The 25,957-nt window shown below is 45.2% G+C and overlaps 1 protein-coding gene across 1 annotated transcript in view; it reads right to left on the bottom strand.

The window, feature by feature from the left end:
* Positions 1 to 509: 509 nt before the first annotated feature.
* The window catches only part of LOC127037440 (trifunctional purine biosynthetic protein adenosine-3-like), a 41,880-nt gene continuing 16,432 nt past the window's right edge, over positions 510 to 25,957 (bottom strand). Inside the window, exons 9-21 of the mRNA XM_050929151.1 lie at positions 25,459 to 25,627; positions 22,100 to 22,331; positions 21,887 to 21,963; positions 20,816 to 20,967; positions 15,990 to 16,188; positions 15,261 to 15,512; positions 14,750 to 14,902; positions 10,525 to 10,728; positions 9,367 to 9,516; positions 6,516 to 6,649; positions 3,147 to 3,288; positions 1,463 to 1,578; positions 510 to 791 (exon numbers count right to left, since the gene is read on the bottom strand). Of these exons, the coding sequence (XP_050785108.1) occupies positions 510 to 791; positions 1,463 to 1,578; positions 3,147 to 3,288; positions 6,516 to 6,649; positions 9,367 to 9,516; positions 10,525 to 10,728; positions 14,750 to 14,902; positions 15,261 to 15,512; positions 15,990 to 16,188; positions 20,816 to 20,967; positions 21,887 to 21,963; positions 22,100 to 22,331; positions 25,459 to 25,627 (2,262 nt within the window). The remainder of the gene's footprint in view (positions 792 to 1,462; positions 1,579 to 3,146; positions 3,289 to 6,515; positions 6,650 to 9,366; positions 9,517 to 10,524; positions 10,729 to 14,749; positions 14,903 to 15,260; positions 15,513 to 15,989; positions 16,189 to 20,815; positions 20,968 to 21,886; positions 21,964 to 22,099; positions 22,332 to 25,458; positions 25,628 to 25,957) is intronic.

The raw sequence follows: 25,957 nt of genomic DNA, 5'->3' as shown, positions 1-25,957 counted from the left end.
CTACTCACTGAGACACCAACCTCTTTCTACAAAATTAGCACTTTTCCTCTAAGAAGTTGCCTAATTTTTTTCCATATCCCTCACCTGTCAAGTAGGGACCTAATTTTGATCTGACTGGATCTGCCCTTGGTGGTAGAATGCCTAGTGATAGCTTGCCCCTCTGCCCTTGCTTCAATTCATTTAGGGTTGGTTTGTGAAGTTCATGGTTTTCTGGAATCAGATTAACAATCAAAAGGAGATACTGACAAAACTAGATTTCCCTTATAAACCATTGTTATTTTCACACCTTGAATTCTCTGGTTCTTTGCTTTATATATTATTTTATATATATATATTCCTTTAACAAACAGCTGAACATGCACGAACCCAACGTGGTAATTTAGGTTCCAACACTGATTTAGCAAAGGAACGGTAACTTTAGATTGGGGAAGATATGAAACTGGTCTGCCTGAAATCAGGACAGAAGAAACAACAGACAGAGAAAAACCAGTGAGCAATGAGTAGAACATTCATGCATTTGACTGTAGCCTATTGTACTGTTGTGGCTTCAGAGTAGTAGTGGAGGAAATGCAATCTTGCTTTTCATGATGAGTCAAGCTTTGGGTTCCTTGTTTCCAGCAGATTTTACCATCTGCTCCTAGTCGCACCACTCCACTGGTCACCAGCTGCAAGGCAATGGGAAAGGCTCGGCACTCTGCTTCCTTCACCCTTTCCAACAAGGTCTCCTCGGTATCATCTGTGTTCACAGAGACAGGCTCCTGGAGAATTATTGCTCCTGTATTAGCTTCCTCCTAAGTGGGAGATATTTATAAATCTGTTGTTAGGAGAAGATGGCTGACAGCATCCAACGTAGCAGAAAGGTCTAGGTGGAGGATGTGGATGGTGTAAAGGACTTGAGATCTGACCAAGAAAAGGTCAGTAGGGACATTTTCAGTAGTGTGGAGATGGCAGAAGGCAGATTGAAGGGATGGATTCATTGCATCAGTTGCAGACCACACATTTGATGAGTGGAGATAAAAGGGAGAGATGGGGGTTATGTCAGAGATGCAAAAAGATAGTTGATGGATAGTTTTTCAGGATAGAAAAGACTGGGACTTGCCTCTATCATGAATGGAAGGAGGGTGAGGGAGGGAATGAGAAGAGGGCAATAGAGATAAGGCGATCTAAAGGAATAGATCACTTGGGAAGGGCATCAGTGGGATTATTCACATGCATAGGGTAAAGCATGCATTGGGTCTTTAATGGACTGGAGCACATTTTTGCACATTCCTATTCATAAACTAATCTTCCTACAGAAATTTAACTTCCAACTCTTCCTATTTTATTGGTAATAATTCCAGTATTTCCAGGTACAAGTTCATTACACTGATATTATCTGGATAACATTTATGCATTGGTTATTGTGATACAATAATCATTTGCCTAGAGTTAGAATAATTCTTAGAGGCAGAACAATACTTACAAGTACAAAATGTACTGTACAGCCAGTGACTTTGACTCCTGCTTGTAGCACTTGCTTATGGGCATTTCCCCCTTTGACTGAAGGTAATAGTGATGGACAAATGTTCAAAATTTTACCTAAAAATCATTAAAAAAAATAGAACAAAAATTTAAGCTGAAGTTCTTTTAAAATAAAAAACATAGATGATAGTCAATTAATAAAATATGTCAGCAAGAGCTCATAACACTAGGTGTCATTCCACAATCTGGAAGGCTCCAAACAGCAATCAGAACTTACTAAGGTGCACAAGAGTTAAAATGCAAAAGCAGAGATGCTGGGGCTAGGATCTGAGGAAATCGTTTAGGAAATATTACATTTCCAGGGCCAAGGATAGTGAAGTACAGCTGCTGCTGCAAGCCAAGCAAAATGAGGTTTGAGATAAAGACAAGACAGTCACTTGTCCTCCATGGCCACAGATAGGAGGAAGGGGTCAGAAGGTTCCCTCTACCCCCTAAGTTGCATACCCAGCTCACAACTCTGTGCACAAGGGGAGCTGGGAAAGAGAGAGACCACTCTGTAGGGATGCTATTGTGCCAGTGCAGAGACAGCAGTAATCTTCAGATGGGAAAGTGTGACACGGATCACTCCCCCGGAGGCGGGGCTGGGAGGAGATGTCTGAGTAAAGTCTGAATAAAAAGGGAGTAACCTCTCACAGAGGCCTGAGGAATTGGACAGTTTTTAACAGGACGGAGGGGTCGATGGCTAGGGAGTGTGCATTCCCAGCCTCTGTGACTGGACCCTTGGTCTCTATGGGTGCATTTCCACTGCAATAAGAACCCCACGGAACTGAGTCTCAGAGCGTGGATCAATTGATTCGGGATCATGGGCCTAAAAATAGCAGTGTAGACTTTCAGGCTCAGGCTGGAGCCCAGGCTCCAAAAACCGCTGAGGAGGAGGGTCTCAGAGCCTGGACTCCAGCCCTAGCCCAAACATCTACAATGCAATTTTTTGCCCCATAGTCCAAGTCAGATGACCTAGGCAGGGTAGATATACCCTGTGAGTCAGATTCTAATAGCCTTATTCACTCTAGGCTCCATCATGGTTTTACCTCAAGCCTAGGGTAAGGGGCAGTGCATTGTTGTGCTGCTCATAGAGCAGCTCAGGAGGGACTTGAGAATTCAGTCTCACTCCCAGTTCCCTGCTACTCTTGGCAAAGAGTAACTGCCCCAGGTCTATACCCAGCACAGCATGTGCTCTTTGATGCATGGGCACAGCCACCAGGTGCATTGCAGTGAACAGAACCAACACTCCACCTGCTCCCCAGCCCTTTTCAGCCACCTGCCTGGGGTGGGAGGAGCTTAGTGACTCTAGGGACCCTGCTTTCCTTCCTCTTTGCCCCTCTGCCACCCCAATACCCAGGGCACAATTTAGCTCTTTGAGTAATATCTTACCCTTTGCAAAGTCTTGATTTGAGTGAATGAATTACATAAATGAAAGCATAAGATACTCCCCATTGATTTAAATACAACTGTATGCAGAAGACGGTGCTACTCAATATGACAAAAGGTGTTAGAATCTTGCCCTATAGTGGTAATGCTGTGCGCTACTGGATAAGCCCCCAAACTCCTGAATGGGCCCCAAGCACTGATATTTTTCATGCCTCTTTTACAGCTATTACTAACAATTGTTGATTCTCATTTCTTACCATACCACTTTCTGATAAAAGCACTGGACAAAATTCTCATAAATCCTGCGAGACAGATCAGTTCAACAGAGAATTCTTCAAGGACTCTGTCAATTGTGCGGTCAAATTCAGAGCGGCTTCCATACAATTTATGGTCAATTACCTAAAATATTAAAACAACCAAAGCCAAAACACTAAAAGTGACTCAGTGTGTAAGAATGAGGGTAACTACTTGGAGAACAAAGGAAAATCAAAATGGCCCATGCCAAAACATACCAGTATTTTGAAAAAGTTATTACAGCCTTGCTAGTGCTCACGTGTACTATCACTCGGTGTTTGCAATTCACAGAATCATAGGAAGCAGAAATGGGAAAGATCTATATCATCACCTAAGTTCACCTCCCAGCCAGTGCAGCAGACTTCCTTAAAAGGGTGTTTTCTAGTGATTTTTTTATGTGAGAAGATATGATTGACAAAGTTCTTACTCCTATCCTGAATCCAGATGCACATGAAGAATACATATGAAGTGAACAGATTTACTTTAAAACAATGTGGTTTCACCAAAAGCAGCACCATCATTTTACAGCCATTGACATGTGCAACAGGGAGTTTATTTTAAAAAACTCTTGACTGATCAGACATTGTGTGTAAGACGAGTGAAGATAATGTTCTTCCCTACTCCAGACCAAAACCCAGATACCCAAGGAAAGTGTTTCAATTCCTTTAAAGACAACTTTCATCAATACAGGTGATGGAGCAGTGTTTCTCGTCCCCATGAAAACCTTTTGGAGGCCCTTGACACACGTTTTTCAGATATGAGCCTATAGACTGCTGGAGAAAATTTAAGGTGCCTCCAGTTTAACAGTTTGGGGGAGCTAGCTCAAACTTTCAGCTGCATGGGAGAACCACTAAATGCTACTATGTCCTTCATTACTGTCTGAGCATAGCTGTATGAACAGAGAATGGTTCAGGATCTTAATCTTATTATAAGAATGTGTTTTTGGCTCAGTATGTTTTAAGTCAGAAGGCTCTAGATCAGGGGTGGGCAAACTATGGCCCTTGAGCTCCTGGCCTGGGAGGATTGCCCCCGGCCCCTTCCCTGCTGTTCCTCCTTCCCCTGCAGCCGCAGCTCACTGCGCCGCTGGCACAGTGCTCTGGGTGGCGGAGCAGCAAGCTCCTGGGGCAGCGCAGCTGCAGAGCCCAGACTGAACTGGTGCTCTGTGCTGTGCGGTGTGGCTGCCTGTCCTGGGGCCAGGGCAGGGAGCAGTGGAGGTTGGCTAGAGGGCAGGGGAGTTTGAGATGGTGGTCAGGGGAAAAGGGTGTGAATAGGGGTCAGGGCAGTCAGAGGGCAGGGAACAGGGGGGTTGAATGGGAGCAGGGGTCCCTGGGGGGCCATCAGGAAGGAGAAGAGGGGTTGGATGGGGTGGCAGGGGACAATCAGGGGCCGTGTGTCTGGGGGCAGTCAGGGAGAAGGGATGGTTGGATGGGGCAAGGGTCCCAGGGGGGCTATCAGGAAGGAAGGGAGGAGTTGATGGGGCATGGGGTTCGGGGGTGGGTGGGGAACAGAAAGCATGGGGGGGTGGATGGGGCAGGGGGCCATCAGGGAACGGGGGAGTTGGATGGGCAGGAGTCCCAGCTGTCAGAAGGCGAGAAGCAGGGGCAAGGGGTTGGATAGGGGTTGGGGGCTGGGCCACACCTGGCTGTTTGGGGAGGCACAGCCTCCCCTAACTGGCCCTCTGTTAGAAGGTTTATTCCTTCACTCTCTTACTTCCCTGGTCCTTCTCGCATGAACAGAGAGCAACACTACCCAAAGTCCAAAGGCGCAAATAATTCGATGTTTATTGGGGTGAACTTCCAGCAAGCACAATTCCAGTTTCCCTCCTTAGTGTCCCCCTTCCCAGCTCTGACACCACAGAGCCTTGCCTGTGTCCCTGTTCCTGTTCCCATTCCCTGTTGCCATTTCTCCCTTTCGCAAAACATGATCCCAATTCCCCCATCCCCAGTCCTTGTTCCCATTCCCCCCCCCACTTCCTGATTGACTTCAGATTATATAGCAAAACCTGAGTTTTGCTTAGCTATTCCTTAACCAATCATTTTACTGAAATTTAACTAACCAATCCTAACATATTGTAACATGGTTATTTAGCCAATTATATCCCACCACCTTAATTGGTTTACACCCAACAAAATTAATTATACAGTAGACAGAAAAAATTACAGAACCAGACAGAGACCATGCAAATAAACATACAAAACAATACAGAAGTGAGGATTTCACAACTACATCTATACAGACATAAGTGTTCTCCAGCTGTGTCTATTGATAAGTGAGTTCTTGCCAGACAGAATGCGATCAAACTAAGTTTCCTTTTACATCTTCTAGGCTTTTCCCTTTCTCTGGCGGTGATACGAATATCAGGACAGGATTGTATTCCTAATAGCCCAATAGCATCTTATTTCAATGTGACTAGTTTGGAATGTGAGGATGTGACCATACACTTCCCAGCTTATGGCTGCCTAACTACATCTTAGCTGAAGGTCTTAGCCTGTCACAGTAAGAGAAGGCCATTACACAGACAGTGATTTTTGATTCTTTCTTTTATGCCTCTATAAACTAGCCAAGTGATAAGAATACACCTAAATTCTTAAAGTATAGGCCTTTGCAGACAGGCCTGAATATCTATATCCTAACACCCTCCATATGATTCCAGAAACCCAATGTGGCCCTCAGGCCAAAAAGTTTGCCCGCCCCTGCTCTAGATGGTATCACTATTCTCAGTGTGTGCAATTCTTTCTACTATATGTCTATGTTATGCAATTGAAATCAATGGGACTCCTTGGGCAGTGAAGTTCTGCTTAATAATAATAACAGAATCAGACTCACTTTGCTATTGAAAGCAATTGGGGATGGTGTGAGAGACAGGAGGTCTTCTTATGCACATATTCACTACATGCTCAAGAAGCCAATGGATAAATGCAGCATAGGAGGGGAAAGTGTGCACGTGCAGTCCAAAAAAAATGATGTTTTACTGATTTCTTCTTCCTCTTTTCAGTTAAAGGTGTAAGCTGCATAGGGCTCAGCAAAGCAAGCACACATCTAAAGTCCCATTGATTTCAATGCACACACTTCAATCCTTCACTCAATTGGGGTCCTAATGCCTACTGAAATTAATGGAAAGATTTCCACTGATTTCAGTGAGCATTGGATCAGGTGCTACAAGATTTTGGATTTGATCTTAGCTATCTGATGTCATTGTTTTATACTTTTAGCTAGCAACTTAACGTAAGTTTAAATAAATGTGGGGCCAGAATTATTAGTGAAAACTTGTTCCAGATTTGTAAAAGCAGTAGCTGTTCCTCTGGTGACTGAAAGGAAATGGACGTCCTTACCCTGGTGGGAATCCCAGCCCGGGCTGCATTTCTCAATTCTTCCACGTCTCCAGACTTATTAGAGATGACAAGAGCTATCTGTACACAGCTTGCTGGTTCTCTGGCATATGCGATAAGTGCCGCAAGGTTTGTACCTCAAATTAAAAGAGAAGAACAAGTCTTATAAACAGGATGCTGAAGACTTTACTCACTTTGTGAATTAACTGGCCCTGGAGTAGCTGCACCAGTCGACGATAAGGCAGTGTCGGGCCACCGTGCCTTCCTCCCACAGCAGCAGGAGTGTGGGTATGGGAGGGGGCTCAGGGCTGGGGGTTGGGTCACGGGAGGGGGTGAGGGCTCTGGGTGCCGCTTGTCTTGGGGCACTCCTCAGAAGCAGGGATATTGCTCAGCTCCTAGGTGGAGGCATGGCCAGGCGGCTCTGCACACTGCTTCCACCTGCAGGCGCCTCCCCTGCAGCTCCCACTGGCCATGGTTCCCAGGCAATGGGAGCTGCAGAGCCAGCGCACAGGGCAGAGGCAGCACACAGAGCCCTCAGGCTGCGCCCCCCCCCCCGATTTAGTCAGGGGTATATAGTACAAGTCATGGACAGTTCACAGGCCATTAATTTTTGTTTACTGCCCATGATCTGTCCAGGACTTTTACTAAAAATACCCATGACTAAAATGTAGCCTGAGCTATCACTCTTTGGGGGATGAATGCCTGTAGCATTATAAAAAGCAATAATACAACCAGCTTTCCTTTTGGGGGCTCCAAAGTTGGCATAGGTATTGTAACAATCTCTGAACAACAAGTGACCAGAAGAGCTCAGACACATTAATGGGCAAAGCCTGTCCCCTCTTCCAGAGTCATAGAGGGCCACTCTTGCAACCTAGGGAAAGCTCGCTACAAAGTACACAGAGTCCAGCTGCAGATGTGCACTGGGAAAAAGTAGGGTGGCAGGAGGTACTAATGTTATACAGATTACTCCAGCTACTATGCTTTATTATTTAAGGGGAGGATTCACCCCCTTTTCCCATGCCTAGCAAAGTTACTGAGTGAGGGCACTGGGGATAACATCTGCTCCTAAATAAACAACAGTTAGGAGTGTTCCATGTTGGCTGTTATTGAACAATACTTTGTTTTCTTCATATTTTTGGCAATCAGCTTTGAACCCCTGTTTTCAAAGAGCTTTGAGTCCTTTTCATGTTATCCTATATTTCACCCCTCTGTAATGCTACACATTCTGGATTTCCATTATGTGGAGAAATCTTGCTAACCACGTTATCTCCTTTTACTATTTTTATATAATTTTAAATATTTTTCAATTTTTATATGTGAAATTTGTGTTAAGGATGAGTGCCAGGTAGACAGCCTTCAAGACCAAAGTCTTGTTTATCCATACAACAGGAATACCACAGCCGTAGCCAGTATAAGCTTCCCCCCTACTACTATAGCAACATGTTTCAGACATGACCTGCTTGGAGGGAGCCTCTCTGGGGTGCAAGCACAGTTCAGTCTCCGTGTGTATTCAATCCCTGGCCTCTTTTGAGGGCTTGTCTAGACTTGAAATGCTACAGTGGCACAGCTGGGCTGCTGTAGTGCTTCAGTGTAGACACTACAGTGACAGGAGGGGTTCTCCCATCACTTTAGTGAATTCACCTCCCCAAGAGGCAGTTGCTACATTGATGGAAGAGTTCTTCCATTGACCTAGTATTTCTACACTAGGGGTTAGGTTGGCTTAAACTACATCACTCAAGGGTGTGGATTTTTTTCACCTCTGAGCGACATAGCTGGGTTCATCTAATTTTCTAGTGTAGACCAGTCCTGAGAGTGACAGTAGGGGGACCAGCTATAATGCCAGCAGTAGGGGTTGGTGGTGGTGGTTTCTGTCCACTGAGAATCAGACAGAGCACTACTTCAGTTCACTAAACAGCCATTAGATTATAATTTGTGGTCACTACGAACATGAGTGTTGTTTGATTTGGCAAGGTAGTGACAATGTGTTACCATCACCTAAGTGATCTAATCCTTGTATGTTTCATCAAAGTGTTTGGATGCATTAAAATACTATCTGCTTTAACAAGCATGCGAATGGAAAAAGACTAAAGAATTTATGGATTAGCAGTATGCAACAAAATCAGTTGCCTTCCGCATGCCCCCTTGTAGTCAAGGGTAGCTCTGTGGGCCCCTACCTCAGTTTCCCCTCTTCAATACTCAATAACTAAAAAAAAAAAAAAAAAAAAAGAGAGAGACTCACAAGTTCAGTAACAGCCCATCTTGGGATCTGGTTTTATTAACAAAGTTCCAAACAAACAGAAAAAACTCTTGCATTGAGCCTTAAGCTGTGCCCCTCCTCCCCGAGGTATTCTCTCTTCCTTTGTCCTTGGAGACAATGGAGAAGACAAGGCCTGGCCTGCCTTTTTGGCCTTCTCCCAAAAAAGAAAACAAATCTTCCATCTGGGTCTTTCTACCCAGCCCCAATTTCCTTCCTTGGGGACCACTGCAGGAAACGTCTCTTCTTGTAGATTCACTCTGCAGTCCCCCATTGGCTAGATCTCTGTTTTTCTACCCTCCCAGAAGGCTGCTTTAGTGTCATGACTGACTGTCATGTGACTAATTCATGCTCTCCATCTGGGATGGCAAGACAACGTGTCACATGTGGTCTAAGACTTATCTGCTGATAGAAGGGCCACCAACCCTGTTTCACACAAATAATGTGTTTTAGTGGCTAGCACAGAACATCTTTTTGACCTTGGGTCAAATTCAGTTCTGGTTTAAGAAGGTACAAGTGTACTGAAGTAAATGGAGATGTAAATGCTTACGGTGGGGCTGAATTTGATGTCATCCTGTGCACTTAAAAATGCAAACTCACCTGTTCCAGAAATGAGAACAGCTACTTTCACTTTGCTTTTTGGGGGCTCAACATGCAGGTGACTGTCCATATCAGCAGCATTCTGCAGAAACTGGAATCTATTTAACTGCAAGGCTTTAAGGAGATTCTTGACTTTGATATGAGAAGATCCTTCAAAGTAAAATATCAAAATACTTTTCTATTTAGAATCAACTAAGCAAACCTATCAGTGATAATTTATGCTAACATCAACACTTATCCAATATTTGAAATATAGAAATGAATAATTTAACTAATCTCATTAAGTTCATGTGTAAAGTTACTCACATGCAACAGTTTGCATGGGAATAACCTAAAATAGTAAAGACACATTAACAGATATCTTCCATCCCATATCAAACCTTTCTCTTAGTCGTCCCCCCGTCCCCAACCCCACCTCATACTGCCCTACGGGGGATGCTAAAAGTGATCTCAACTGAACCAAAACTTCCTTGTATCTCCCTTACTAAAGCTGCTGCTTGCGGATCATAAAGGGCCTGGTGAAAGTCTCAATGCATGCACACCCAAGTGGATGGAATTACTTAATGGAGAGTCACCTAGCTAGGGATGATCTAGCTACCACTTGGCAGACCCACAAGCATGTAATAGTAGCCTCCTTCTACCCACCAAATTTGCACAAAATAACTGCTGCTATTGTCATATGGGAGTTTTGTTGACAACATGTTGGTAAAATATGACCCAAAGAAATAATGATTTTATTGCAGTCATAACATAAGGAGTACCTATATGCCTGTAGATACTAGGGAGATTTGCCTCAAGTCTCAAGCAGTTTTACAGGTATCTCTGTCCAGTGACTTAGTAAAGTCCATCTCTAGTAGCAAATTACTTCTCACTTGATCTATACTGAAGAATGAAGGACCCAGTTCTGCAGGGTGCTGAGTTGAGGAGACATGCATGTGAAAGCATGTTGTCTCCTAATAAGTGCTCAGAACCACCAAGAAATAGACCCTTAATGATCTACTTTGTGTTGGTTTACAACTTAAATAGGGCATCTCTAAGGGCCTGGTCCAAACCCCATTTAAATCAATGAATAGCTTTTCATTATTTCAGTGGACGATGGATCAGGCCCTAATGAATGGAATTCAATTTTTCTTATTTGAAGTTAAGAGGCCCAGTAACCTGTGTGGCTTGGGACTATATTTCCAATCAGCCAGGCTTCCTCATGCCTCTGTACATCCTTCAGAACTTGCTGAGCCAGCTCCTTGTCTGCCATCAAGACAGCACCGATCCCGCAATTAAACGTTCGGGCCATCTCCTCTTCTGAGAGGTTTCCCTCTGTTTGGAGCCAGGAGAAGATTTCAGGTATTTGCCAAGTATAAGCATCTGAAAATGGTTGGAATGTTTATAGATCAGCAAAAGGGTTGGATATAAACCATTTTATAATCAATAATATCCTCTACATTTTAAAAGCATTGGGCAGCTAACTTCCTGTGCAACTCGCATTAAAACTTATGGGAACTATTGAACAGCCTATTGAAAACATACTGCTGTAGATGAACCATGACAGAGCAAAGACACATTTGTCCCAGATCAGTCAGAAATCTCAAGCCCCAGGCCATTTACACCCACCGTGGAAAGTGCAGGGGTTGCCTTGTGCTGTGCAGATGGCTCAAAGTGACTGATTCAGACAGCAGGGGAATTTGCTACTGACCAGTGTTTCCCAATTTTTTAATAAGCAAACCATCACTGCACCTTTTTTTTCTTTGTGACACACCATTACATTTGTCACCTTCCAACAGGGCCAGATTAACCTTTTGTGGGCCTGGCACCAAACATATTTGTGGGCCCCCATGGAGGCAATGGAGCATGGCGTGGGGACATCAGTCCCCAGAGCGAGGAGCAAGCCAGAGGCAATGGGGTATGGCATGGCATGGCTGGGGCACTATTTACAAACTGGCAGTTGCCAGACACACCGTGGCCCGCCTAACCCTGTGCTGGCAGCATGCTCCTTTCCCTCGGGGGTGGGCCCATGCTGTGCCACACAGCCCCCCCCACCCCCAACACCGGAACACCTTCCCCCACCAATTCCCTATGGCTAGAGTCTCCTGGACCTGCTATGCCCAGCACCTCCCCCAGCTCCCCCCAAATGCACAGCACCTTGCAGAATACCACCCTTGCCCAGCACCTCACTGCCCACAGCCTCACCACCCTGGCCATTCTTAGGATTTATGGAGCCCTACACAGTATTATGAAACTGGTGCCCCTATGCCTGACTTGGGGCACAGCTGCCATCACCCCTGACTGCAGACCCCCAGAAGACACCCCCCGCCAAATGCTGACACACACTGAGCTTCGTATGCAGCAGATGCTGTGGCAGCCTGGGCTTGCAGCCCAGAAGGGAGGGACGAGGCACCAAAGGATACTGAGCTGCCCAGCCCACCTCACAGCGGCGGAGAGTCACAGTTCCCCGCAGAGACCCCTGTACCCTCTTCCTCACGCAGAACGCGCAGGCACATTTGGCTCTGTGAATACGGCCCCTGCCTAAGGAGACTGCTGGGCGTGCTGGGTGTGTGGGAGCCAACCTGCTCTTACCTGCTGTCCCGGTGGTGCCACAAATTTTCAGGTGCCCTACGCAGCTGCATATGCCTAAGGACAGCCCTGCCGAGCACAACTCCCCAGCACCCCCTATGGAACCTCCATTCCCTAGTGCCCCAACACACAGCTCTTCTCTGCCACCTCACAGCCCAGCACCCTCCAGAGACCCACTTCCCACCCCCTGCCTCCCGGCCGCACTCACCAGCACTGCTGGGAGGTGACTGTGTCTGCCAGGCTGAGCCAGCAGCGCAGCCAGAACTGGTCCTGGGGCCAGGAATCACTCTGGCCTCTCAGGAGTGGTGCGATCAGCCAGGCCAGGGCCTGCTCCACCTGGGCTCCCTCAGGACCTACTTGTCTGAAGGGGCCCAAGCAAGCAACCCCCATACTGTCACCCCGCACACACCTGTCTGAGACTGGCCAGGCTTCTGCACCAGTCCCAGGCAGCTCAGCTCCGGGGAGACAGGAGGGGCCCCCAGGTGTTGGGAAGTAGAGACTGTCCAGAGCCAGAGGTGCACTGGGGTCTTGCCAGGGGGTAGAGAGGAGCAGGGGGGGCGGGGTCAGGGGGTGGAGAAGCATCCTGGGCCTTAGGAGCAAGTGGTGGGGAGCCAGCAGGCTGACTGGGTCTCGGGGCGCAGTGCAAGCGGAGCAGACTGAGGCCCCTTCTGAGCATGGGACCACCTCCATGAAGCCACTGGCACCATTGTAAACCTGGCACTGCTGGTAACCCAACCCTAATACCGGCCCCGTGTGGACAGGAAGTAGGAAAAGGGGGGCTAGGGGCTGAGCCCAACCCACACTGACACGGTGCCTCCTGTCTCACAGGGCTAAGCCTGGGAGGGATGTAGCATCACTCAGGCTTGGGGAGTAGGGTGACCAGGTGTCCCAATTTTATAGGGACAGTCCAGATTTTTGGATCTTTTTCTTATATAGGCTTCTATTACCCCCTACTCTCTGTCCTGATTTTTCACACTTGCTATCTGGTCACCCTACTGGGGAGAGACAGCCAGGCCAAACCTGAGTGGCGCTGTGACCCCATGCCAGGTCTCAATGCTTGGGGTGGGGAGCTGGGCCCAGCCCCGCAGGAGAGGTGCCACTGCTGCAGTGAGAGTGTGAGGCACGGCTATTTTCCAAACCCCCCCCCCCAAGTCTCCCCTCTACATGAAGCTGGAACAAGAGTGTATTTACCTAGGGCCTCACGACTCATCTAAACCTTCTATCAGGACCCACCATTTGAGAAACACTGCCATACACTTTATGATGGGTAACTGTGTGCACTGCCGCTGAGCCAACCATCAGCATACTTTGTAAAGTTCATCAGCATCCTACTGATTTTCCCAAGGCTCATCAGGAGCACTGTAATGGTTGTCATAGCCTGCTGTGCCCCTCTCATGTTCCTATTTGAACACTTACTAACCTTTAAAACTTGACTGTTCAGAAGCTTGGTCCTGTGAACCATATTGCAAATAGTGAGAAACCCAACAGATCTAATTTTATTTATCTCCTACTGTCCATTCTCAAGCTGAGATCTGGCAAAAGTGTTTTAGATAGAATATTATAACTGTGACGAATACCATTTTTTGGTGTTTTAATTTACAAACTTGTCTAATTAGCTCTAACTTTGCTAGAACATTTCTCTATTGACAAGCCTCCCTTGCAAAAGTATCTCCACAGGAAGAGAACTAGAGACTTTTCTTTTTTAATGAGTTTGTCTCCTGTAGTCAGTTCGTGGCCTATTTTAAGCTGACAGAGCCAACATGCCATTCTGACATAACTATATACATTTCTAATAACTTTCAAAAATTAGAATTTTATCATCTAATCTTAGATCCTGGGCACAACTAAATGAAAACAGTTTGAAAACTCGGTTTTCATTTCTTTCCTTTCTATTTTCATTCTACTGAAGGACAGAGAATGTTAGAAGACTTTGTGGACTCTGTTGAACACCTATATTTTTAATATCTTGTAATTTATAGACGCTTTGTCCAAGTTACTTAAAATCTGAGAGAAATTTTATCTCAGCTACAGACATTATGTGTTAATGTTATGTCTGATGTTCAATTCTGTGGACTTTTTGTCTGGTGGCCAAGATCACATTTGTAATGGAAACCGAGATGCGTCCTTATCTGTGGAGAAACTACTGCCTTTCCATAACACTGTATTAGCTATATATAGACTGTAGCCCAAAGTGTAGCATTTCACTCCCTTACCAAGCTTTTAACATGTCAATCTGAGTATGCAGTTTGAGAAGCAGAAGCTATCTTCATGAATTCTTAGTCTCCTCCTAGAAACGGATGCTCCTTAACAGCTACACATTTTGCTGAAACTTATTAAAACTATAAACAAAAACATTTTAAGCAAGACATTTATAGACCATGGCCCCGCTTTTTGTGCCCATTAAGCCACTCAGAGGTCCAAGTACCTATAAATCAGGTACTTCACTTCTAAGGGTATGTCTACATTGCAAAAGAGCAGCTGCAGCAAGTCTTAGAGCCCAGGTCTACAGACTCAAGCTCACACTACAGCACTAAAAATAACATTGTAGATGTTCCTGCTTGGGTGGGAGTCTGGGCTCCAATACCCAGCATGGGGGGCAGGTCTCAGAGCCTAGGCTCCAGCCCAAGTAGGAATGTCTACACTGCTAATTTTAGCACCGTAGCCTCAGGCTCTAAGATTCACTATTGGGATTTCCCCACTACGACCCTTGTGGAATATACACATACTCTAAATCTCCTAAAGACCAGGCTTAAAAAAAATCAGGTCTATATTAGATGTCATTTACCAATAACAGAAAAAGTTCTTTTCAACTTACCCAAAATTACACTAACTGCTTCAGGTAGGATTCTGGGAATGCTTTCCAGTAACCCTCCACCAGTGATAGGAGCAAAGGCCTTCACATGTCCTGAACGAAGGACAGGCAACAGAGCCTTGCTGTAGATTTTGGTTGGAGTTAGCAATAGTTCTCCTGTGATCATAAAAGTTTACAAAATCATTAGAGATGAAAATCAGTGCAGAAGCACTTTTATCAGGCAATACAAGAAATGATGCTTTTATCAGAATTCCTCTTGCTATCTTTGGGACAGAGAACCTATCAAGAGTAGCGTGAGAAGACTGCAAGCAGTGTTGCCACACTGTGGGGAAATGAATGAAAGATCTCAGAAACCAAGGAACTGGACCATGGGCCTAAAACTGGGCTGGTGGCAACCATAACTAGGAAATTCAATCTTGAGGTCTAAAAACCCTGCCAGTGTCTATTTAAGAAAATAACTGAACTGGATTCACTTCCAGGAAGGTTCAACTTTAAAAAGCAGATATTATTATACCTAATGGTTGGTCGCCACATCCACCAGGTACTGGAGACGAGTAGTGTAGGGAAGACATTAAGAGAGTCTTCCTTACAAGGTTAAAGCCATGGCTGTGAATCCCAGAAGAAGCTAGTCCAATGACGACATCCCCCTCAGCAACTCTCTTCGGCTGCAGGAACATTTGGCCTCGTTCCACTGCACCAACTGCAAAGCCAGCGAGGTTGTACTCTCCAGGCGAATACATGCCTGGCATTTCAGCAGTATCTCTTCCTAGGGGAAGGGAGAAAGCAGGCAGCACTAACTGTAAACACATCCGCATTTCATTTCTAATGTGGAATCAATGACAGTTTTCAAATTGGGGACGTATTCAGTGTTGCTAGAAAGACAGGCACAGCTTAAACTGCACGTTTCTTATTTCAAAGGACCACCGAAAAGCTAGTTAATCTCAGAGTTACAAAAATGAACAGTGGGAAGAAGGGGAAAAATATTACCTGAGCATTGATTTCTGGGAAAAAATCAAAATGGCGCCTCTTGGGTTGGGGAGGGAAGTTCTATTTGTTCATATTTCTATTTGGAGAGGTAATGGACATTTTTTTAGTACATTAAGAATCCAGCACCTCAAATTCAGCTCCTATTTGTACCAGAGTAAGTGAAAGAGGAGAATCAGGCTCAGTGTCTGTGTACTAATGGCAGTAATAATTTTATATCAGAACCTTCAAATCCCGTACAGGAAGCGAGTGCTCGTACCCAAGAAAGCGCATCCTGCTTTTTTACAAGCTTCAGCTATTCCCACTCTGACTGCTTGAGCCACTTCAGCGTCAAGTTTCCCACAGGCAAAATAGTCGAGGAAGAAGAGGGGCTCTGCTCCCTGAGCCAGGATGTCATTGACACACATGGCAACCAAGTCCTGGCCAATGGTGTCATGTTTCTTACACATCTGTGCAATCTGCAACAAGAGAGTCAGAGATCCAATTTATAGCTGCGATAGGAAGCAAACAGCAGCTCTGACATGGTTGCCATTTCATAGGAAAGAAAAGTGGACAATCTTCTTATTGCCTGCGCTGTTCACTATCGACATCAGAAATGGGAAAGTCCTGTCAGATCATCTAGTTCACCTTCTGCCTCTCTGCCTGTGCAGAATTTGTCCCCGCAGTATAATTTTTTAAAATGCTGTGTCCAGTCTAATATTAGATTGTCCTAAAGTGATGAGGCAGCCATCATTTTTTTCGTGATAACTACAATATGTGCTTATCAATATCTATATAAAATTAATCCATCAAACATGGTTTTGCGTTCTGTATTACTTAGTCCATTGCCTTCATTTAACACCATAGCAAAACTTGAAGAGTATCATTAAAGAGTTTTCTTCTCCTTTATTAGGTGTAAAGGGGATGAGACTTCCTCCTTCCAGTGATATTTCACTGACCCTCTGTGGGTACGTCTACACTATGGGACTATTCCGATTTTACATAAACCGATTTTGTAAAACAGATTGTATAAAGTCAAGTGCACGTGGCCACACTAAGCACATTAATTCGGTGGTGTGCGTCCATGGTCCGAGGCTAGCATCGATTTCCGGAGCGTTGCACTGTGGGTAGCTATTCCGTAGCTATCCCATAGTTCCCGCAGTCTCCCCCGCCCCTTGGAATTCTGGGTTGAGAGCCAGTGGCTGATGGGGCAAAAATCATTGTCGCGGGTGGGTCTGGGTAAATTTTGTCACTCATTCCTTCCTCTGGGAAAGCAACGGCAGACAATCATTTCACGCCCTTTTTCCCTGGATTGCCCTGGCAGATGCCATAGCATGGCAGCCATGGAGCCTGTTCAGCTTTTTTTTTTACTGTCACCATATGTCTACCTGATGCCGCTGACAGAGGCGATACTGCAGCGCTACACAGCAGCATTCACTTGCTTTTGCATGATAGCAGAGATGGTTATGAGTTGTTCTGTACCGTCTGCTGCCATTGTAAATTGGCAATGAGATGACGGTTATCTGTCGTTCTGTACTGTCTGCTGCTATCATGGGTGCCCCTGCCTGAGGTCGGCCGGGGGCGCAAAGGCAAAAATGGGAATGACTCCCCGAGTCAATCCCTCCTTTATGGTATCTAAAAATAGAGTCAGTCCTGCCTAGAATATGGGGCAAGTGTACTAGAGAACCAGTGTATCAGAGAACACAGCTGCTCCATGTCAGATCCCGCAGAAATGACAAGCTGCATGCCATTCACGGGGGTTGCCCGTGCAACAACCGCACCCGTTACCTTCCCTCCTCCCCAACCTTCCTGGGCTACCGTGGCAGTGTCCCCCTCATTTGTGTGATGAAGTAATAAAGAATGCAGGAATAAGAAACAGTGACTTGTTAGTGAGATAAAATGAGGGGGAGGCAGCCTCCCGCTGCTATGACAGTCCAGGCAGGACATTAAGCGGTGCGGGGGAGAGGAGCCCAGCATCCCGCTGCTATGATAGTCCAGGCAGTACAGAATCTTTTCTTTATACAGGAAAGGGAGGGGGCTGATGGAGCTCAGCTCCCAGTTGCTATGATGAGGACGGTTACCAGCCGATCTGTACTATCTACTGGGAATGACCAGGAATCATTCCTATTTTTACCCAGGCGCCCCCGGCCAGCCTCACCTGAGGCCAGCCAGGAGCACTCACGGGCTGATGACAAGGACAGCTAGCAGTCCTACTGCACCATCTGTCACTGGGGAGGGGAGAGGAGCAGATATGCTCTTCACTGCTGCAGCATCACGTCTACCAGCAGCGTTCAGTAGACATAGGGTGACATTGAAAGAAGTCAAGAAACGATTTCTTTCCCTTTTCTTTCACATGGGGGGAGGGAGTAAATTGTCGAGCTATTCCCTGAACCACGCCAGACAATGTGTTTGAACCTACAGGCATTGGGAGCTCAGCCAAGAATGTAAATATTTTTCGGAGACTGCTGTGGACTGTGGGATAGCTGGAGTCCTCAGTACCCCCTCCCTCCCTCCATGAGCGTCCATTTGATTCTTTGGCTTTCCATTACGCTTGTCACGCAGCACTGTGTAGCCTGGAGATATTTTTCAAATGCTTTGGCATTTTGTCTTCTGTAACGGAGCTCTGATAGAACAGATTTGTCTCCCCATACAGCGATCAGATCCAGTATCTCCTGTAAGGTCCATGCTGGAGCTCTTTTTGGATTTGGGACTGCATTGCCACCCATGCTGATCAGAGCTCCATGCTGGGCAAACAGGAAATGAAATTCAAAAGTTCGAGGGGCTTTTCCTGTTTACCTGGCCATGCATCCGAGTTCAGATTGCTGTCCAGAGCAGTCACAGTGGTGCACTGTGGGATACCGCCTGGAGGCCAATACCATCGATTTGCGGCCACACTAACCCTAATCCGATATGGTAATACCGATTTTAGTGCTACTCCTCTCGTTGGGGAGGAGTACAGAAACCGATTTAAAGAGCCCTTTATATCGATACAAAGGGCTTCGTAGTGTGGACAGTTTAACGCTGCTAAAATCAGTTTAAACGCGTAGTGTAGACCAGGCCTATGATAAAGAAGCCCCATCTCATTGTGACTGACAGCAACTTGGATCTGTTCCACTGGAATGCAGGGCCTTGAATGGAATCTTAAAAGTCACACTGTTGACTAATATATGCTGGCTAGATATAAATACAACACGTTAATAATATGTATTTCCTGCACCATATGTATATTAGTATGCATTAAACACCAATAACATTTAGCACAAATATTGCAACAGCAATATAGCCTAAACTGGCCTCTCCCGAAATCCTGGTCACTACAGCTAAGTATCCCATAACACCTTGCATTTGCTGAAGTAAGCATTCAGAATTAATGTATGTATCTTGATTTTGACAAGTTTCCTATGTCTTAGTACAATACTTGGAATGCTAGTATCCAAAATGACAATAACGAAGGAACAGGACAACAAGTTAGGGAACTGGAGCAAACAGTTGGATTTTAGTGATGTGTAAAGAAGTGAAAAACTTGCAAAACCACATAAATAATACCAGCTGAAGTGTGTAACTTGGGAAGCACGCTTTCTTCATAAGGCGAATATAACATATCTGCATGGGACTGCTCTTTAGAAACTGGTATCACATAGAATCTTTTTCTTGTACCATATTAATAAACCTGACTGACATTGGTTATTTGGCCTTGAGTATATTTCATAACAAAATAATGAATCAAAGCATAGGCAAGCAATTAATTATACAATTTATCAACACACACAATGAAGTCTTGTTTTCCCAAGAAAGACTTTTAAATGCTTTTTTAAGATTACCATATTGCTTGCATCCATTCATCTCTGCTTCCCATAACAACTGTCACTGAGGGTTTCTCCAAAGTAGGGAAAAAATTTATGCCAGTTTAACTACAAATGGGTTGGTTACATTGGTGAAGCTCTGGCAATGCAGTTAACACTGGTGCCAACTGCTAATGCAGACACGGTGCACTCATGCAAATCAGGGCCTGCATCATTGCAACTTACTCTGGTAACTGATAGCTACACTGGATGAAACTAGCAGAAAAAAATGCTGTGTAGGGCTGAATGTTAGGCCCTGTCTACAGTGGGGAGTTGCACTTGCGTACCTACACCGGTACAAAAGAATTCAGTACAGAAAGTTTGAGCGGAAAACATAAGTAAAGACTCCCATTGGCTTCAAAGGGTGCTGGATCAGGCTCACATGCAAAATCTGGGTTTGATTTGCAAAGCCAGGCCTCTTTCAGCCCAGACCAGTGGGGACTGGGAGCACTATGGAGTTATTCAGCATCTTTTGTTGCACTGTAACAATCCCTCTGGTTCAGCTAGCAAACAGCATTGATGGGCATTATTCACAAACTCTTGTCAGCCAAGGAAGAGTCTCAGGAGCGAGGGAATGTAAGACAGAGTTGGGACAGTCCTCTGCTGATTTGTTGTGAGGAAAGAGTGGTACTAAGTTTCCCCAGTGAGATTTTTTGAAGTAGGAAACATTCAAGAGCCAAAAAATCATCATGACTGTTCTAGAACCTTCATTTACTCCCAAATACATACATGCACATACATGCAAGTCTCAATTAGCTTAATCTAGGAAGTGCAACATACTTGTGGTGGTGACAGGGAGACAGGTGGTGGTGGGTGTAGAATATTTGTTATGAGTGTGTGATAGCAGCATCTCATATCATTTGACTAGTGTGGACCTGTAAGGTACGTCTACACAGCAATTAAACACCCAGACCTGGCCCGGGTCTGCTGACTTGGGCTCACAGTGCTCGGGTTGTGGGGCTGTAAATTTGCTCTGTAGACATTTGGGCTTAGGATGGAGCCAAAGCTCTTGGACACAGCAAGAGGGGAGGGTCCCAGAGCCCGGGGCTACAGCCTGAGCCCAAACATCTACACAGCTATTTTTAGCCCTGCAGCCTGAGCCCAGATCAGCTGACCCAGGTCAGCTGCGGGTCTTTTATTCCAGCGTAGACATACCTCCAATGCCTTTACAATGCTCAGAGTTGTACGCTGTACAATATATTGTACTGTTTTTAAAATTCTCAGCAAACAACATAAGCTCTGGTATGGGCATGCCAGCAGTTACCTGCAGTTTAGTTCCAATGCCTTTAGTTCGAGATACCAAGATAGGATCATCATAACCAGATGCTTTCAAGTCAAAGAGATCAGCAGAGCCTCCCAGCTCTGCATGGCTGCCTGCCAAGTACAAAAAATGCCCAGGACAACTTTTAGGTAACTCTAAGGAAAACAAACAACAAGCGTTACTAGTGAAAATCATTACAGCTTGGACAACTTATTATTGGTCCCATCGACTAAACTAGAAACATGTATAATCATATGAAGTACAGATCCTGAAATCATGTATTTCATGTTGTTTTAACTAACTTTTATGGCCTAGTATTTTGTAAATTATAGTGTATCTACAGCAAAAATCACTGGTGACCAGTATTTACCAGCTGATCCCTTGTTAGCTGATAATCTTTCTTATTCCACTTTAAAAACTAATTATGTAACAGAAAGCATTCCTCCAACCACATGACTGTTACTAACAAAAGGTACAGTGTGAACAGCAGACTTCAAAATTCAGTGTTCATTAGCAAGATCACAGATACCTGTATGCATATCATACTCTGCTAAAAAAATATATGAAGCTGGTACAAGAAGTACTGTAACACTTGACCAGTGGTAATACAGCATTACTTCAGCGGACACTGACATAATTTTCTACTAAAAAGCTAGTGGCAAGGTTTGTTATACTACAGTAATCTAGTGCAGTGGTTCCCAAACTTTATTGGCTTACATACTATCTTAAAAAATTGATGATCCAACAATTCACTTCCCAGCAACCTCTCTTTTCACAAGTTTCCCTTGTCTAGTGTGTAAAGCTCAAGCCGCGGAGGTAACTGAAAGAGAATGTCATTCCCCTTGTTTAACTTAAGCGGATGATTTAAACAAGAAAGAGACAGAAGAAAATGAGAATTCTCGTTGGTAAAGATGACTTAAGCCCTGGTTCAATCATGTGCAAGTGCTATCGCCTCATTAGGGATACCAATGCCAGGCGTTTCACCTGAGTGGAAAGGTCCGTCTGCTCATTTCTTAGGAGGAATTCAGGTTTCATTCAAAATAGTGGAAGTTTGCAGAACTGTGCTAACCTTACCTGATCTACTACCAGTTGCAGTTGGTGGGTCAGTGCTGGTTATAGTGTCTACACTTACGTTGCCATTTATCAGGCCTCTGAAAGGAAAAAGGGGGCACATTGTGGTTATAGTGACATTTTCTGCATCACTGTTGCTCATCACAGGATCAGAACAATATCAATGGCTGTGGGCTAGGCAAGCATCTATTTCTGCTAGTGCCCTTGCTTACATACACAGACTGCTGCAGAAAAGCTATAGCCTGATAACCAATATCCTTTCTGTAAATGGCACCCTGGAACCGTATGGCTGCTACTCCTTTGTTGGCTTCTTCCAGTGCTGACATCAGATCCTCCTTGATAGCTGTGACTGTAAGGACTCTGCCACCGCCAGTCACCACTTTATCATCCTGCATGGTTGTGCCTGCATGGAACACCTTCACCCCTAGCTCTCGCGCTTGTAGAAGTCCTACAAAAATAAAAGCAAAATTAGATCTCATTATTTTAAATAAAATATAATGCTGGTGACAGTGCTGGCAGCTGAAGTTCTTCTTTTGCCTCATAGCACAAATACAGCACAGGCAGTGGCCATACACGCTTCCTTAGACTTCTTCACCGATGTGTGTATCCTGAAAAGATCACTTCCAGGGTGAGAGTAGCTCACCTCACATGCCCATTCCATCCTAAACCTTCCTGCTGAGTCTGCCATCAAGAGCAGCAGTTCACAGAATAAGAGAGATGCATTAGGATCTCTAAAACTCACCCACCTGCCATGGCAAGATGTTTTCAACACCATGTTTTTTAAGAACTTGTCCAGTCTAATGTTAAATGACTCTAGAGACAAGGCTTCCCTTGAGATACTAGTCCGCACACCAGAAGAACTCTCTGTTTGGAATATTTTCTTGATATTCATCCTGTATTTTAATTTTCATCCTATTACATCAAGTTATACTGCTCAGAGCACTCTGAACCATTCCTCGCCCTCCATAGAATCTGCACCCTTCAAATACTTGTAGATGGTTGTCTCCTCACCCCTAGTCATTGTTTAAGCAAGTTTAAAACCTTAAGTTCTTTCAATACATACTAGGAAAATAAGGGGGGTTTCTGGGGCAGGAGGAAAGGATTTTGAGGGTTTTACTGTTGAGGTTATTTTTTGAAGGAGAAATTTGCTGCTGTCATCATTAGGCAGAAAAATCCAGCATAGCAACTCCCAATCTCACAATAGGCTAGGAACTGTTTTTACCAGCAAAAGACACCCTTTCCACTTGCTGCAGTTATAATGTGTCACATTGCTATGCAGGCTGCACTGCACTGAAGGTCAGAGCAAAGTACAGTTGGCTGTGCTTCATGACTCTGATTTCAAATTAACCCTTGTGCCTAAGGTTTTAAGAGATAACATTTTATTCTGGCATATGCTTTTCACATTCTACATACAGTGTAAGCCACAGAAAAACACACAGGGAAATCATATTCTAGTTGTGATATGCAAAGATTCTCATTTCCTTCTGTCCTGAAGAGTTTAGGTGTTGCAGGGGGTTACATGTATATATACTAAGCAATGGATTACAAATAAAGCGTCAAACTTAACCAGGGATTTCTTTGTGTTTACCGTTTTTTGTCATTACTCGTGTAGATTTAGGGTTCCTATAACTGAAATATACACTTCTCCAGAGCACCACAGGGATAAGCAAAATAAAGACACTGGTTGCACGGGAAAAGGATGAGGAGGGGGAATGCAACAGCAGCATTCTCTGACTCAGACAATTTCTCCAGCAACACATGGTGCAGTGAGAGCTTTGTAACATGAACTCCTCTCTGCACTGCTCAGGCTTGCTAGCTGGTGCAAAGGACGGACTTGCAAACCAGATCTGGTGTAGGGAAGTGGCTCTCAACCTTTCCAGACTACTGTACCCCTTTCAAGAGTCTGATTTGTCTTGCGTACCCCCAAGTTTCACCTCACTTAAAAACTACTTGCTTACAAAAATCAGACAAAAATACAAAAGTGTCACAGCCCATTGTTACTGAAAAATTGCTGACTTTCTCATTTTTACCATATAATTATAAAATACATCAATTGGAATATACATATTGTACTTACATTTCAGTGTATCGTACAATAGAGCAGTATAAACAAGTCATTGTCCGTATGAAATTTTAGTTTGTACTGACTTTGCTAGATCTTTTTATGTCGCCTGTTGTAAAACTAGGCAAATATCTAGATGAGTTGATGTGCCCCTGGAAGAACACTGAGTACCCCCAGGGGTTCATGTACCCCTGGCTGAGAACCACAGGTGTAGGGGAAGTGCACTCTGCTCCTGTTAAAAAGGTTAATAATTTTCAGTATTACACAGGCCACGGTGGTGGTGTTCCAATTTTAGCATGGCGTTGTCCGGCTGAGACAACTGGCTCACCGTATCTACAAGCCAGCAAAGCTCAGCTAGTACAAGAGCACATGTGAAAAGGTGACACTCCAGTTTGTGCTCCCCACAAAGTCTCTGGAGGAATTCGGAATGGGTCAGCCAGAATTCCACCAGGAATTCCTAACGCTCTAGGGCAGTGGTTTTCAAACTTTTTTTCCTGGTGACCCAGTTGAAGAAAATTGTTGATGCCCGTGACCCAACGGAGCTGGGGATGAGGGGCTTGGGGTGCAGGAGGGAGCTCCGGGTTTGGGGGTGGCTCAGGGCTGGTGCAGGGAATTGGGGTGTGGGAGGGGGTCAGGACTCTGGGCTAGGGATGCAGGCTCTGGGGTGGGGCTGGGGATGAGGGGCTTGAGGTACAGGAGGGGGCTCTGGGTTTGAGAGGGGCTCAGGGTCTGGGCAGGGAATTGGGGGATAGGGTCGGGGTGCGGGCTTACCTTCAGTGGCTCCTGGTCAGTGGTGCAGAGGCAGGCTTCCCGCCTGTCCGGGCACCGCAAATCATGCTGCGCTGCAGAAGCAGTCAGCAACAAGATCAGCTCCTAGATGGAGGTGCACAAGCGGCTCCACGCAGCTCTTGCCCATAGGCACCATCCCCCTCAGCTCCCATTGGCCAGGAACAGACCATTGGGAGTCTGGAGCCAGTGCTCGGGGCAGGGGCAAAGCGTGGTGCCCCATGGCCCCCCCACCTAGGAGCCGGACCTGCTGCTGGCTGCTTCCAGGGCACAGCATGATGTCAGAACAGGTAGGGACTAGCCTGCCTTAGCCAGGCAGCACCACCAACAAGACTTTTAATGGCCTGGTCGGTTGGCGGTGCTGACCAGAGCCGCTATGACCCAGTGCCTTACATTCTGTGACCCAGTACTGGGTCGCGACCCAGTTTGAAAACCGCTGCACTAGAGCCCTCTTCTCATCCCAACTCCAAGCCACAGTCTGGTCCTTAGAGAGTGCTGTCTGAAACTTCTAGCCTCTGGGGTACTTTGGACAGGTGTGTAAACCTACATTTCCTTGACAATGACTGTCCCCCATGCACGGTGCAAGGAGTGATGAAAGAAGATTCCTTTCCTCCATGCACCTTCTCAGGAACAGTAACAATATGACTTTCTGCTAAATCAAACTCACTGGGCGCCTTGCAGTAGTCCTGGTCTGGAATTAAAAAAAAAGAAAAGCAAAGAAAGTTACCTGTTACCTCCATGCCTTTGACATATTCTCCTGGGTACCCTTCACTTGCCATAACCACAGACACAGCAGTACGGTTTTCTGACCAAGCTGGCATGCAGCTGCAGAGCTTGCCATCAATTGTTGCTTGAATCACTTCATAAAAGTCATTTGTAAGTAGTGGAAGAATTACCTGCAAAAGTATGCTAAACAATTTAGTCAAATGGCTTTTGTTAACTGTTGAAATGTCAAAGACTTATTAACCTTTTCTTCAAAAATTAAAACTCACATAAAGCCCACCGTAGTGAGCAAAAAATGTGTTGGAGAACGAGAAATATTTTGCTACATTTGCAGATTTGGAAAAAAAGCAGTGAACATTAATTTGCAGCAATTAATCCCAGACACTAGAGCTGAGCAAATAATTTTTATGTTTAGTGGCTGGACAAAAAGAGTCTGAAAACAAACAAAAAAATTGGCTATTTTTTAAAAAAAACTGTGTGTATCAAAACATTTTGTTTTGACA

The sequence above is a fragment of the Gopherus flavomarginatus genome, chromosome 1 (genome assembly GCF_025201925.1).
Source record: "Gopherus flavomarginatus isolate rGopFla2 chromosome 1, rGopFla2.mat.asm, whole genome shotgun sequence".
NCBI lineage: Eukaryota > Metazoa > Chordata > Testudines > Testudinidae > Gopherus > Gopherus flavomarginatus.
The sequence above is the reverse complement of the archived record's forward strand: the minus strand, read 5'-3'. Positions and strand labels throughout refer to the sequence as shown.